We start from the raw sequence: 15,875 nt of genomic DNA on the forward strand, positions 1-15,875 counted from the left end.
GTTGGTTAAGATGCTTCAGAATGGGCAGATTCCAGAAGCATTGAGGTAGACTCTCAATAAAATGAAAATGCCTAATGCTATAAGTTGGCCCTAATGACTTATCGAAAATTTGGCCTCATGAAAAATTTATAGAGACGGCAAAAAAATTTAACAAGGATGCCGTTAGTATAGCAAACTGGGAATTTTAAAACTCTGGGAAGGCATTTTTACTACTTGTCTCTATGACCCTATGAGTCCCTATGAATTTCTGAACTCTTTACCTTTTTATTTTTTTTATACCATATATCAATCATATATCAATTATATCAACCATATATATGACTATATTTGCCCAAGTGGTATACCATAGAAAAATTTCAATTTTTCCTAGAACTTTTATATTTCATAGGGACTCATAGGGATATAGGGAATTAGGGATAAGTAATAAAAAATTCAATAAATCAAATTAAGAAGCCCAAAAATAATATTAAGATTGTTCCTATGAGCGTCCTCATGAATTTTTCTCATAAGGATAGTAAATTTTCATAGGGATACTAATACCTCACCACTTCTATAACACTACTATGATGCCATATTAGATCCTAAAATTAGGGGTTCAAAAATTGGCTAGAATTATTATTATTATAGTACTAGCTGAACTAACTGAATTTACTATATGAAAGGGGGTGTTCTGACACCAGAACAGTATCATGTGACCATGACGCAGTAAGAGGACCCCAGACAATTATAATTCAGGTTATATCTTCTATGCTAAAAATTTACCCTTGTCATCCTAAACTTACTTTTAAAGCTATAAATACAAAACTTTGTAATAATAATTGCCCTCCTATTATCTATAATTTTGTTACTTAAAAAGTAATATTTAATAATAGTAATTTTATTTTTTATTTTTTTGTATATTTCTATGTATACCGATAGTGAAAAAGCATATATTTTTTTGCCAAATTTTGCCTGTGTAATGATACTTATCTCAAATTCTAATCAGTAGTATACTTGTATCTGAAATTATTTTAGTATTACGGAAATACGTAATTATGTAATTCTGTAATTATTAAGTAATTTATTAGAAAAACTCCGTATTCCGTAATTAATTTCGGACTCCGTAATTAATTTTGTATTACGAAAATATTTGGCCAGAATTAGCCTTAATTTTGGCCAATTTATATATAAAAACTTTAACAAATAATAAATCAGCACCTAGTGATCCGTTTTGGATGATCTTACTACCATTTGATTCATCTCGATAAGACGATTCTAATGGTAGTAAGACAATTTAAATCCAATTCATTCAAATTTAATCACTAGATTGTGCTCTGATACCAAAATTCATTAAATGTTTATAGTAATTTTACTCCATCAATATCGGTGCTATAGAAATGAAACACATATCATTAGATTCGCCTCGATGAGATGAATCGAATGGTAGTAAGATCATTGAAATCTGATCACTAGATCCCAAGATATTTGCAATTTCGCACTATTATGCAAATTTTAAAATGTAATTAATTTTGTAACACGTAATTAATTACGTAATTACATAATTAATTACGATTTCATAATTTCGGATTTCAGATTTGCCAATTGAATTTTCAGAAATAAACATAATCAGTAGATTTACAAGATTTTGGTATCAAAAGATTCTTCTCTTCAAAAGAAACATTATTAACTATATGGGCTGATTTGTCTACTCTACATTAAAAAGAGTTATTGAATTGATTTTCACAATTTTCGTTACTCAAAATTGTTTTGTAATACCAAAAAATCATCTGATTGATGATCACTTGACTAAATAATAAGTTGAACAAAAATTTACATTTGCAAAACTTAAATTATTAAATGTAAAAGAGGTGTGAAAAACCCATTTCACTAATAAAAAACCCATTTCTCATATATATGGAATTTTTAACATATATTATTAAAAAGTAAGTATATTTTAATAAAATATAAAGTAAAATAAAAATTTATATAGTCTTAGTAGCTATAAATGTTTATAAAAGTATAATAAAAATATTATATAAAAAATGGTATCATAATAGATATTTTCAAACAATAAAAATAATTATTTTATGTCAGAATTTGTATTACCATCTTTAGATGCAAATATATCAAGATTCACTGATCCGTTTTCTATAATTTTAGGCTCGTTGGAAAGCCCTTGTTCTGGACTTTATAGGCAAAAAAAGAGCTCACCGATTGAATCATTAGATCCAGAGATATTTACGTTTAAAGTTGAGGTATGAACTTTTTAACATGCTTAAATGCAAATATCTTGGGATCCACTGATCCGTTTTTTATAAATTTAGGCTCTTCAGAAAGTCTTTGATCTGGTCTATATGAGCGAAAAAAGAGCTTGCCGATTGGATCATTAGATCTGGAGATATTTACGTTTAAAGTTGAGATACAAATTTTTAATATATATAGTAAGTATACTTCTCCGCTAATTAATTACGTCGTATTTCGGCAAACGGACCAATTCACTATTTATTATAAAATTACTATGAATTAATTACGTCTGTCAAAATACATTACGTCTGTAAAAATAAATTTAATTAGTATTTTGTCATTTTGACGAAAAGTATAATAGTAAGTGCTAAGAATTATATTAATTTAAAAGAAATATTTACCAATTTAAAGTATAATAACATTAAATAAAAGTTTTTTAATACTCACCCCCAATTTACTGTATATTATATAGTATTTTGTATAACAAAATCAATATTTTAATTAAAGGTAGACAAATCAGCTCATATGCTTAATAAAATTACATGTTAAAAGAAAAATAAAGTTTAAAACATAGTAAGATATGACCTCAATTATAATTATTCGGGATCCTGCAGTAAGGTACAGTTAAAATTTGCTCCATAATTTTGGCCAGATCTTTAAACATAATATTTCAGCATCCAAGCTGGCAAACTACCAGTTCCATAATACTTCTATGATAGTTCCTTACTAGTTCCATGACAGCTCCAGGATACGGTGCAGAACCTCTATAATAGGAACTTAAAAAAATTTAAATAAAATTTGATTCTATGATTGAATTTTAATTTTATAAAAAGAATTAAACTCTATTTGTTAAAAGGAATTTATTTAAAAAATAAAAAAAAAGTCTCAATTTTTTAGATTATGTAAGCATCACGTGATACATATATTAGCCAATCAGAAATTAGGATTTTATTAATTATATGATATAAAAATTTATATAATATATTTGTTTATTGTATTTCATTATAAACTGATGATTGATGAATCAGGTACACTGATAATGAGATTTATATTTTATTATATGCATTTTTTGATTAAATTAAAGTAAAATTACTTAATTTTTGAATTCTTTTGTTTATAAATTTATCATCTGAACTGTCTTTTAAATATCATTATTTATAACATTAAATTAACCTATACTTAAATAATTTTGTTTATTAATTTTTTTTTTTTGCAATATTAGAACTTTTTTTTCTTTTTAGCATATTGAAAAAAAAATCTGAAGTAAAATAATAATTAATATTACATTAAATGTGGTTAAAAAAGATCTGTAATGCAAAAATTAGACTAGTCTCAATTTTAACTAAATTTTGTCAGTATATTTAAATTACAGATTTTTAAACAGCTAAAACTTAGCCAAAATTTAATTTAGAAAAAAAATAACTGATAATTTTTAAAGCTAATGATCATATCTATAAAAATTATCGGTTAAATTTTTTACTTTAATATAAAAAATTTTTTTTTTAGAAATTTATAATCAATCAATTGTTACTATACATAAGTAGTTGAGTATAGAGGTTCTGCACTATACTACCAGGTCACTGTTATAGTGCTAGGCTGGATCATCAAATTACATACTCAAAAGATCGGCCAGAAATTACACTAACTTACATTAAATTACCAGATTTTAGTCATGTGAATGATCGCACTTGTATTACAATTGGCATTTTCTTCTTATCGTACATAAAAAAAAGAAAAAATTTCACATGTTGTTTCTCCTCCTCTTTTAAAAAGAAATGCGTGAAAACGAGTTGTCTGAAGTTCAACGTGAAAGAATTATTGGTGCATACCTGAGTGGCACTAAGCAAACGGTCATTTTAACTCAACTTGGTATTTCTAGTTATACATGCTGCCCAAATTATTTTGGAATGCCATAATTATAATTTGGGATGCCATAATTCATTCGGTTTATATATAATTTACTATGTAAAGTGCCAAAATAATTTGGGATGCCATAATTGAATTTGGGATTTTACTTATAATTACGGCAGTCCAAAATAATTTGGGTGGCATGTATATTTCTAGTAGCACTATAAATGACACTATAAGAAGACACAAAAAAACAGGTTCTGCAATACCTGAGAAACGTCCTGGTCATCCTAAATCACTTACTCAACGCGATAAACAGACTTTACAACGTATTATTCGTGATAATTGGTTTTCTCCTCTTGGTGACATAACGAACAGACTAAACTTTAGCTTTGACATTACGTTACATAATAATACTGTAAGAAAATACCTTACGACAAAGGCTTTCCGTAGTTATGTTACTCGTAAGAAACCTCTTTTAACCCAAAAACAGCGAAAAGATAAGTTAAGATAGAGTAGAGATAAACGAAACTGGAGAGATGAATGGAAGCAAATCATATGGTCAGACGAGTCTAGATTTGCTCTTTTTGAATCAGACGGAAGGGTAAGAGTTTGGCGAAGTCCTGGAGAAGCATATAATAAAGATTGTATATTACCTACAGTTAAGTTTGAAGGTGGTTCAGTAATGTTTTAGGGTTGTTTTGGATGGAATGAGGTTGGCCCTTTAGTTGTAGTGAAAGGAAATATGGATTCTGACACATATATCAATATCCTTGCTAACCACAGTTAATAACTATCCTAACTCTGTTTTTCAGCAAGATGGAGCTTCATATTATACATCAAATTATAGCATTTGGTGGATAACAACGCATAATATCCCAATTTTAGATTGGGTGGCGCAAAGTCCTGATCTTAACCTGATCGAGAACTTGTAGAATCATTTGGATCATCAGGTTAGAAAAAGAAAGCCCTTACCTAAATGTAAACAGGAATTAATAAATGTTATACAAGAAGAATGGAGAAAAATTAGCATTGAAACGGTACATGGTTTAATTTCAAGTTTATCTAATCGTGTTAATGCAGTAATTAAGGCTAAAGGTGGCCACACTAAATATTAGCCCATAAACTCTAAATTTTTCATATAGTAAAGTATCATGTCTGCGGTTTATTTTGACCTAATTTTTTTATTGGTTAAATAATACAAAAATTTTTTTTATACAATGATATAATAATCGTAATTTTACATATAATTTTAATATATATAAAAAAATCTGGTAATTTAATGTAGGTTAGTGTATGCCATAGTGCCAGCTGAAATTAATCGCAGATTCACATTGAATTACTGCGCCAACTGACATGATATTTTTTTACCATATTTTGGCATTTTGATGGATAACAAAATAGGTGAGAAAGAAAAGCACTCTCGAACCCTTAACAGGCAACCAAAAAGGCACAGAATGGCAGAAACTTTGTCATAAAACTTGGGATCATTGCAGACAAGCCAGACCTCCAATATAGAATTCAACAACCAATCAACTATAGAATTCCAATATCATAAATTATATTAGAAAATGATTATTGACGCACAGAACTAAATAAAAATAGGTACATTTTGATTATTTAGTAATAGTAATATTTAGGTTATTTAATCATATGATCACAAATAATAAATAGAAAAGGCTAAAGAAAAGCGAATTCAAAGGGAAGGAATATAATAAAAAAAATAACTAGGTATATAAAATTGTCACAAACAGGTTATTTAGTTAGAGTATTTAATCATATTTAAATTATTAACTTTAGATTATTTAGATATATTTAAATTATTTAGTTATATTTAGATTATTTATAGTCATACTTAGATTATTTAGTTATAGTTAGATTATTTATAGTCATACTTAGATTATTTAGTTATAGTTAGATTATTTTATTACTAAATAACCTAGTCTAAGCCATTTATGACTAAATAATATAATTATATTATTTAGTCATAAACGGCTAAAGATAACATCAAAAAAAAACTTAAAAATACTTATAACCAAACAATTAAATAAAAATGAAAATTTAATAAATTATACTTAAATTTTTTAGTAACCAAAAAAATCAATGTAAAGACATATTGAAATGCTAATTGTTGATGTAGTTAATATATACTGCTAGTATGTATTAAAATATAAAAAAATTTATACATGAAATGGTTTTAATTTAAATTTAAATTAAGTATTTTTATTTATTTATTATAAAATTAAACTTATTAAACTTAAGATTGGTATAGTAGAACTTTCAGAAATTTAAATACAATTATAAAAAAATTTTTTTTTTTTTTAGTAAAAATAGTTAATTTTCCCGGCCAAGCCCCCAAAAAAAACATCTATACCGTTTGGTAACAGTGCACACGTGGGGTACTACCGGTATGACGAGTGGTTTGTAGTTTAATTATATTAGAGTAGTTATTAGGGAATTTTACTTTGTATATATTTTCTTCATTTTTTTACTTTAATAAAACTGCAAATGCGCTGCGGAAAAAAAAAAAAAATAGTTTAATTATAAATTTTATTAAACCAATTTTAATGAATTTTTTTTTTTGATTTTATAAAGCTTATAATAAGAATTATAATTTTTTTTTTAAAAAAAAAAGTACAGTATTTTATGTATTTTGTTCAAATTGGATATAATGTTGTTAAATTAATGTCACCATTGAAATTAGGGTTGGTTGTGAGATTTATAGCAATTTTCTAATTTTTTAATTAGGAGTTGGTTTGTCACGTGGGATTTCTGAAAAACAAATTCTGATATCACTAATTCACTAAACTAATTTTCAATTATTTGATTTAATTACGAAATTTATTATATTTAATCATTTTTATATTTTTTTTTTTTTTTTCGCCATTTTCGTTTTCTAACATACTGCGTAACCCATATAAGTATATTGCATATTTACCCTATCGAACATATTTATTTTATTAAAAAAAAAAATATTTATTTCAATATTTTTACAACTGGTAAAATTATTATTATATAGTATAAAAATTAGAATTAATTAATTCAATATTTGACAAATTTTCTTAATACCTTGTGTAAAGCATAGTTTTAAGTTATAAATAATAATAAAGGAAAGAATTCCGAAAAGCTACTATATATATATAACTTTCATAACATATTCTTGGAAAAAAATTTCCAGATTATTATTTGTATTTATAGATTCCTTTTTTCATCAGTATTCAAATAAACATCAATTAGAATATATATGAAATAATAGACTTAAATCTTCAACGATTTTATATTTAATTTTTATATCATATCTTAGATTTTCAAGCTATTGAAGTAAAACTTCACTAAATTTTCTAAATATTTGCGCCATTGGATTGATACTTAATTGTTGCAAGATTCTTTCATTGGAAAATGCTTATATTGTATTCTTCATAATTTTCGTATTCATATTCATCAAAGAAAGTTTCTCGACATCGTAGATATTATTATTAAGATTGCAGTGGTACTACTATAATCTACACAGCATAAATATGATACTTTAATATTAATACCTTCACGTATTTTATATCAATAAATTAATCAAATAGACAAATACTACAATTTTAATCGAAACCCCACGGTTACGATAATGTAACCATATATTGTACGTAAGTTTTAATTCATTTACTAGGATTAAATAAATTAAATATTATAATTATTATGCTTAATGTCAAATCGATTCTAATCACATGAGATTCATGAGACCTGAACGTTAATAATAATTTAGTAAGTGTACATGTTACAATTATCACAAAATATTTTTTTAAACCCCTCGGTCAAGCCCATTAAACTATTGTTAAAAATTTTATTATTTTTCTCTTATTTGTAACATTTGTAACAATCATATCGATACCCATAAACAATATAAAATTATCAAATATTGTGCAATGGCCAAAAGTTATAGAAAAATCTTTAAAAATTTAGTCTATATAATTTACCTTATATGTGTTAATGTCGTACTTTTAATCTAAGATCCAATCTGAATCTGAATCTAATTTTGCATTGTTTTTAGATTCTTACTAAAATATAAAATTAGAAAATATTTGTATAAATAAATAAATAAATATATATATATATAGTATATATAGAGGTTATAAAAAAAAAGAAAAATTCAACTTACGTATAAAAGGCATAAATTCTAACCAACTTTTAAAAAATTCATTATTTAAAGTTCCTAATTTTACATATTTCATCATAATGATTTCATAATCATTAGAAAATTCTTCAATATAAAAACCTAATGATAAATTTCTGATTCCATTCATAAAACAATTATTTAAAAATTCTTCCAATTTTTCTTTTGAAATATTTAAATAAAATTGTACCCCAAATTTTTTTAAAGATATTGGAAAATAATTTCCTAATAATAAGATTTTCTCATTTAAATCATTTGATTTATTAGTATTTAATAAATTTAAATATTCCAATTTTTTACATAATTGTAAAATAATTTCCAATGATTGAGTAAATTTAGGAGTAGATAATTCCAATTGAATTAAATTTGAACAATATTTAGCAATATTTCGAAATAATTCATCAATTAAATCTTGATTATCTTCTTCATCTTCGCTCCATGCTAATTCAAGTTTTTGAAGTGATGATAATTCATTAAGAAAAATTCCCATATATTTAAAATTTTTAATATTACATTGTATTTCCAAATTTTTCAAATTTTTGAATCTAATAGAATTATAACGAAAAAAATTATTCCATTCATCAATATCTGCTAATTGATCACAAAAATTATATATACTTAATTCAATTAATTGATCACATCTTTTATTATTGAAAATATTCAACGAAATTTGACCAGTTGAAATAGTTAAAGATGTTAATTGTTCCAATTTAATTTTAATAGCTTCAGATATTTTAATTAAATGAAAATTATTCATTGACATAACATAAATTTCTCGTAAATTCATTTGATTCTTGATAAATTCAGCTAAATAATGTTCATCACAACATCCACAATATATGCCAATACTTAAAATATTTTTACAAATATTATCAAGTTCTTGAATAAATCTTGGTTGTATACAAGTATTTAAATTAAATTTCTCTAATTTAGATAATGATTTCTTCATTTGTGGTAATTGACTTGGTAAAGGAAAGTTTGAACCCCTTTTATTACAACTTCCAATCTGTTTTGGATTATAAGCATTTAGAATGAATTTAGGATTAATTTTCTTATCTCGATTATTGGAAATGACGCATTTATCAACTAAATGATTACAAATTTCTTGAAATACGATATAATGACATGTTTGATCTATGAATATAAAAATGAAGAATTCATATTATTATTATTATTATTATAGGTAATTATTAATTAATATATTTAAAAGTTTTATTAATTACCTTTAATAATGCTTTTTTCTACAAGAGAATTAAACAAAATATTAATAGCATTAAGAATCATATCAAATGATATCTTTTTTATTAATGAACAATAATCAAACATTGGTTGACTTTCTTCTTTCAATTCATCAAAATTAATCCCATAAGTTCTTATCTTAATTTTAATTTCAAAAGGTAAACATTTAATCATAGTAGAAATAATATTTAAATATGATTTATCTTTTGATAATTTAGAATTTATTAAATTTAAATTTATAAATTCAATAGGATTTTTCCATAAAATGCGTATAGCGTTTGCACTCCATTTTTTATTTACTAAAATACATTTAAATAATTCAGGGATTTGAAGATTTTCAAATATTTCGGAAAGAAGTTCCGAAGTAAAATCATTTTCTTTCATCGTCAATTTCGTCAATTTGTTAAAACTTCAAAAACGAAAAAAAAAAAAGAAGAAAAAAAAAAACGGTAATACCTTATGATATTGTACATATATATAAATAAGTTACTAATTTGATATAATCTAAAATTCCAAGATTCCAAATATTTGTGTCATTACATCATATTTTGTTTTTCAACAAATATTAATTTTAGTAAAAAATCGTGAGAATCGCGAATAAACATGGATAATAAAGATCCTTTCACTTATAGGATCTAAATTACAGAAGGTAAAAAAGAAAAAAATATCAAATCAAAAAAAGATTAAAGATACATTTTTTAAAAATAATAATAAAATGTGATTAAACCGCTTAAAACTTAAAAGAATAATGATAGACATTATTAAATATAAGAAATATAATGTAGTTTTAAAGTTATATCACTGGGACATCAATTAAACTTCATTGGTGATGTAAATAATTGATAAATTAATAAAAAAGCAAAATATATATAATAATATCAAATACGCCAAGCTTACTAGTGTACATCTAATCACTTGTTTGATATACTGATTGATAACTTGGAGCAATATCATTGGTGAATATCACAATAATAATAATAACAATAACGCGAAAAAAAAAAATTTTTAAATTTCAGACGCGAATTTTTCGCGATCACGTTACACGTTACCAAATCGAATACCATAACCTAAAAATATCAGAATTTATTAGGATACTTACATTTAATTTAATTAACGCTTGCTCGGTAATTAACCAAAATAATGCGATGTTTACATTTAATATAGTATAAATCATCTCCCGAAAAATAGTGTTATTTTTTTGGTTCGGAAAATCAATTCATTGATCCAATCGATTATTAACTCCGTATTACTATATAAATCTTAGTCTAAAATTGTTTAAACTGGAAAGTTTATCTAAAATTTGACAAGTTTTCGGACGGATTTGTAACAACTTTTTTTAATGTGTCCAGTACCCCAATTATATTATAGTTACACCATTGACAAAGATCATTAATACAGTACATGGGTTATGATAACTATGATAGCCACCAGCGATTATTTACGGATTGACAGTGCATATTGGAAAAGATCAGGATCCTTTCCACAACAAATATTTTTAAACCAGTATAATAAATAAATAAAAATAATAATTTATATTTATATATTGTAAAAATGCGGTGACATTCTCTGTAATATGAATTCACCTTATTTATAAGATAAAAATCGTTATCATAATATGTTATATTACATCCATTCTCCCATTTTCGTCGTTTCATTTGCTTTCTTTTCTTTTTTTTTTAAAAAAAAAGGTCCTTCGCGGAAAGTTATTTCTCTTTTAAGAAATTATTATCGCAATCTCTTTTCGGATCTTATTCTGAAATGATGGTAAAGAAAGTTACGAAATCTACCGTAAACGATTACTTAACAGGTTTCATTTGTAAAGTTTTTCACAAATCAATCGATTCATTTAAAAATAATGCATGAAAAGAAAATGAAGGATGAAAAAAAAGGGGTAAAAATTACAATCAAATAACTAAATGAAGAAAAATCAAATGAAAGCAAACGAAAATTTACGTCATAATCATCAACAATGCACAAAATTTTTTTTCTACTACTTCCCATTTGTAAATTTTAAACAACGCGTTTTGGTGGATATATTTTAAATAATAACTAAAAATGGTTCTCCATTTAAAGGAAATAAAATGAAAACAAAGGATTTATAAGATGATTACGTGATCTTAATGATAGATTAAATAATGATTTATATATCTTATTTGAATCTAAAAATTTACGCGTAATCTCGGTTATAGAAGGATCTAGTTTTTTTTTTTTATACACTCCATTCTCCATTTATTTTACTATATCTAATTGTCAAAATTTTTACTGTCGATTTTCTTAATTATCACATGAACAAACCATGTTTATGTCACGTGATAATGTACGCAAATTTTTTTTTTTGTGGCGAAATTTTCCGTATTAAGGGTCACAAAAAACCAAATGAAATTTTCGAATTTAGGAATGTTTGATTAAACATGTGATATATCCTTGTTATCTGACACTAAGGAAACGGAATTCGGCAATTAACGTACATCTTTATTTACTATTTATTTTTAGAGTAAAACATTTTCCGCCTTCCAAGATAAATAATAACCACTAACCATTTAAAAATGTTCATTTGGAATTCATGCGTGTGACACAGGTTTACTTTTTTACTTTTTTTTTTTTTAAAATATAATCACATATCTAAATTTAATATAATTACTATTTTTGTTTTAATAATTAATTCTTTTTTTTATTTATGAAATTTCTTCTATATTATCACTTCATCTCGCAGTATTTTTTTCTATTCTTCACATCCCAAGAGTTTTTTTTTTTATATTACGTATTACATTATATTAATATATAAATAAAATCATATTTGTATAAATTGTATGTGAACAATCTGACTATAAATAACTTACAAATGAAGTAAAAAAAAAAAAATGTTCCATTTTTCCAAGAAAAATCACATATAAAAAAATACAGTTTTTCCATTCATTTCATTCTTTATTTTGGAATAATCTTTTTTATTTTTTTTTTCCTAATTTCTTAATCGAAAACGTAAACGGAAACAAGTATTATATTAAAATTCTTGGCTATAAAAAAAAAAGCTGTTTGAAAAATATAAATATATATAATTGATTTATTAATCCCTTTTTTTTTCACGGCTTAAAAAAAACCTCTTAAAAAAAAAAAAAATCTAAATTTTTTTTTCTTATTATTATCATTATTTATTTATTTATTTATTTTATTACAAATAACCATTTTTTTAACATATGGCAACGATTTATTATTGCCAAATTTGTGAAGAACTTATAGTTGATGAAGATGAATTACCTACAGTAGGAGATTTTTGTTCAAGAAAATGTGGAAAACTTTTTGATAAATACGGGTAAATATCATCGTTATTTTTTTTTTCTTTGCCTCTATGCCTCTATGCTTCTATGTCTCTATGCCTCTATGCCCCTAATTCTAATAATTCTAATAATTCTTTTTACTTTTTCTTTTTTATTTTTAGTTTGGAAGGGGGTAAAAAAGAATTTAGAAAGAAGGGAAAAGATAATGTAAATCGAGTAGCAAATGATGTTCCTGTTAGAAATTTGCCAGCAGAATCCATTCCAGAATTAACTAATAAAAATTCATTAAAAAAGAAAAAATCTAATGTTGATGATGATAAAAATGTTGTTTTTAAGAATAATAATTCTTTTTTTACTTTTATTGGTAAAAATAAGAGTAAAACTGATCTTAGTAAACAAAAGGATTATGATGATTCTTTGGAATATTTTAGAAAACAAAGTGAAATTGAACATTCAATGAGAGATGTTCCTGATAAATCTAACATACCTGATAATACTATTAATAAACAAAAAGAACAATTAAATAGACCATCACCTTCTCATGTATCAGAAAATAAGAGAATTGCAACACCGCCTCCACCTCCCCGTGTAGAAAATAAGAGAATTGCAACACCGCCTCCACCTCCTCGTGTAGAAAATCAAAGAATCGCAACACCCCCTCCTCGTGTAGAAAATCAAAGAATCGCAACTCCTCCTCCTCGTGTAGAAAATCAAAGAATCGCAACACCCCCTCCTCGTGTAGAAAATCAAAGAACACCAACACCCCCTCCTCATGTAGAAGATCAATTACAAGCAGAGGACCAATCATTATTATATCCAGATATAAAATCAAATAGGCCACCAATAGAAGACTTCGAAAGTCTTGATATTAATGAACCTCCTCCATCTTATGATGCACTTTTTCCTGATCCTCCACCTCAACCTGTAAAAGTGGAAAAATCGTTACCTATTCAACCTACTGAAAAGAAACCTATTGTTACTGATCAAAAGAAGCCTATTGTTACGGATCAAAAGAAGCCTATTGTTACGGATCAAAAGAAACCTATTGTTACTGATCAAAAAAAACCTATTGTTACGGATAAAAAGGAACCTAATACCAAAGCAGTACCCCCACTTTTACCTCCAAAAGTTCCTCCAAAAGTTTCTATTCCAACTGCAACGAGAGATATCACACCACCACAACCACAAACAACACACCCTTATTCGAATCAATTCATCCCCAATAATTTCTCTCCAGATAGTAATAGTTATCAACAGTATTATTTTCAACAATTTCAATTTCAACAACAATTTCAACAACAATTTCAACAAAATCCACATTTTCAACAAAATCCACACTTTCAACAAAATCAACATTTTCAACAAAATCCACACTTTCAACAAAATCCACACTTTCAACAAAATCCACACTTTCAACAATCACAAGGTACTCCAAATGATACTTTCGTTAAAGATCAGGAATCTCTCCCTTCTACGGTTTATCCTCCTCCATTTTACACTACTAGATTTAACAAAAATAATGGTGCATAAACATTTTTAAACTATTTTTGAACTGGTCTATATATATGTAGTCAATACAGTATTTGTTATTCTTACATGTAATAATTAATTAACAAATAAATTATATAAAGACAAGTTTCAATCATAATTATTGCGTGGCGCAGTATTCCGTCTTCCAAAATCAGCTATAAATCAAATATTTATTTATTTGTAAATAAGATCACGTTTCAATTTATGTAAATTCGATTTTGTATCACACAAATATATTGAGAGTACGTTGCCTGTCGTTACTCCTTTTTCATCTATATTAATTAATCATTTCATAGATTGCGCCTACTCTTTCTTTCATTATCACCATAAATAGGTTTATTTCATGCCCTTTTGATATATAATAACAAAAAGAAAAAAAAATTGACACTAAAGTTTTTCTTAATATTTTTACTGGTGGTATCTTTGAAATTATTGGTAGTATAAATTAATTTTAAGGATAGAAGAGGATTTGTATAAAAATTTAACAATAAATTAATAATAATAATATTGTAATTTTATATAAATATCATTATATATTTTAATTGGTACAGCGAAAATGGTTTAAACCTGTTAAAAATATCTCAAAAGTTATGATGTCATTCATTCATTTACATAATGTAAAACTTGTGTTATCAAATTTATTATGTAAATTAGAATTAAAAGAAAAAAACAAATAATCTAGCATCGTATAATATATTCTTTGTCCCATTTTTGTCATTACATTTTTTTTTTCTTTTAAAAAAAAAATTACTTATTATTCATTGGTTTAAAATAATAATAAAATAATAATAAAATATAATAAATTTATAAACTTGAAACACAATAATAATTAATTTTCTAAAATGTACATTATTATGCTTATGTAAAATGATACATTGTATGATATGGTGATTACTTGTACCGTATAGTTGACAATTGACTATACCATACATACAAACTAGATACTCATTATCGTCATGTCATAAGCAGGCTAATTTAATATCCTTCCACTACACGCGTATTTAAAATTACCCATAAAAAAATTTCTGTGAAAAACTCCGATAAATCTAATTTTCATTCCAAAAAAAACTCCGACATTTTCTAAAAATTTTTTTTTTTTGAGATAATGCCACATGTTACATTTGAATTCTCAATTCCAAATATCGCTTTATTTGATTGGGACTACCATTTATCACACTACATGTTGAATTTCTTTCATCACAACAATTAATCTGCAAGAAAGCAATTAAAAAACTTTAATTCAAAGTATAGTTTACATTAAAATACATTGTATTGTTTATGATATGCAAGACCTTCAAAGACCAAAGGCTATATGAGCTGCAATGTAACCCATCAGGGTTTCGATTATATCTAGAATCAATATTTTAAACAAAGAGATATAGTAATAACAAAAAAGAGGTATCCGAAATCGGCATCTTCCGGTAAAAGAAATGTATATCTTCCATACGCACGAATTGTCTTAGCTCTTGGGTAGTTCTTGGTAATTATATGCTAACTTAATTGTATTAATTAACTATGCTGCACAACAATAGTGGATATTCCTATATATAGCGAAATTACAAAGAATAATGTATCACATGAAACGGATTTATTATTTG

General features: G+C 25.3%; 2 protein-coding genes across 2 annotated transcripts; one reads left to right on the plus strand and one right to left on the minus strand.

The window, feature by feature from the left end:
* Positions 1–8,060: 8,060 nt before the first annotated feature.
* OCT59_029975 (uncharacterized protein) lies at positions 8,061–9,856 on the minus strand (the record flags this gene model as incomplete). Its single annotated transcript, XM_066146347.1, has 3 exons — positions 8,061–8,113; positions 8,219–9,367; positions 9,457–9,856. The coding sequence occupies 3 exons, from the start codon at positions 9,854–9,856 to the stop codon at positions 8,061–8,063; spliced, it is 1,602 nt and encodes a 533-aa protein (XP_065995001.1).
* Positions 9,857–12,430: 2,574 nt separating this feature from the next.
* Positions 12,431–14,393, plus strand: OCT59_029976 (uncharacterized protein). Its single transcript, XM_025309832.2, has 2 exons — positions 12,431–12,782; positions 12,909–14,393. Exons 1-2 carry the CDS (start codon positions 12,667–12,669, stop codon positions 14,275–14,277), a joined length of 1,485 nt encoding a protein of 494 aa, XP_025188891.1. The 5' UTR covers positions 12,431–12,666; the 3' UTR covers positions 14,278–14,393.
* The last annotated feature ends 1,482 nt before the right edge of the window (positions 14,394–15,875 follow it).

Source organism: Rhizophagus irregularis, chromosome 9 (assembly GCF_026210795.1).
Source record: "Rhizophagus irregularis chromosome 9, complete sequence".
Lineage (NCBI taxonomy): Eukaryota > Fungi > Glomeromycota > Glomeromycetes > Glomerales > Glomeraceae > Rhizophagus > Rhizophagus irregularis.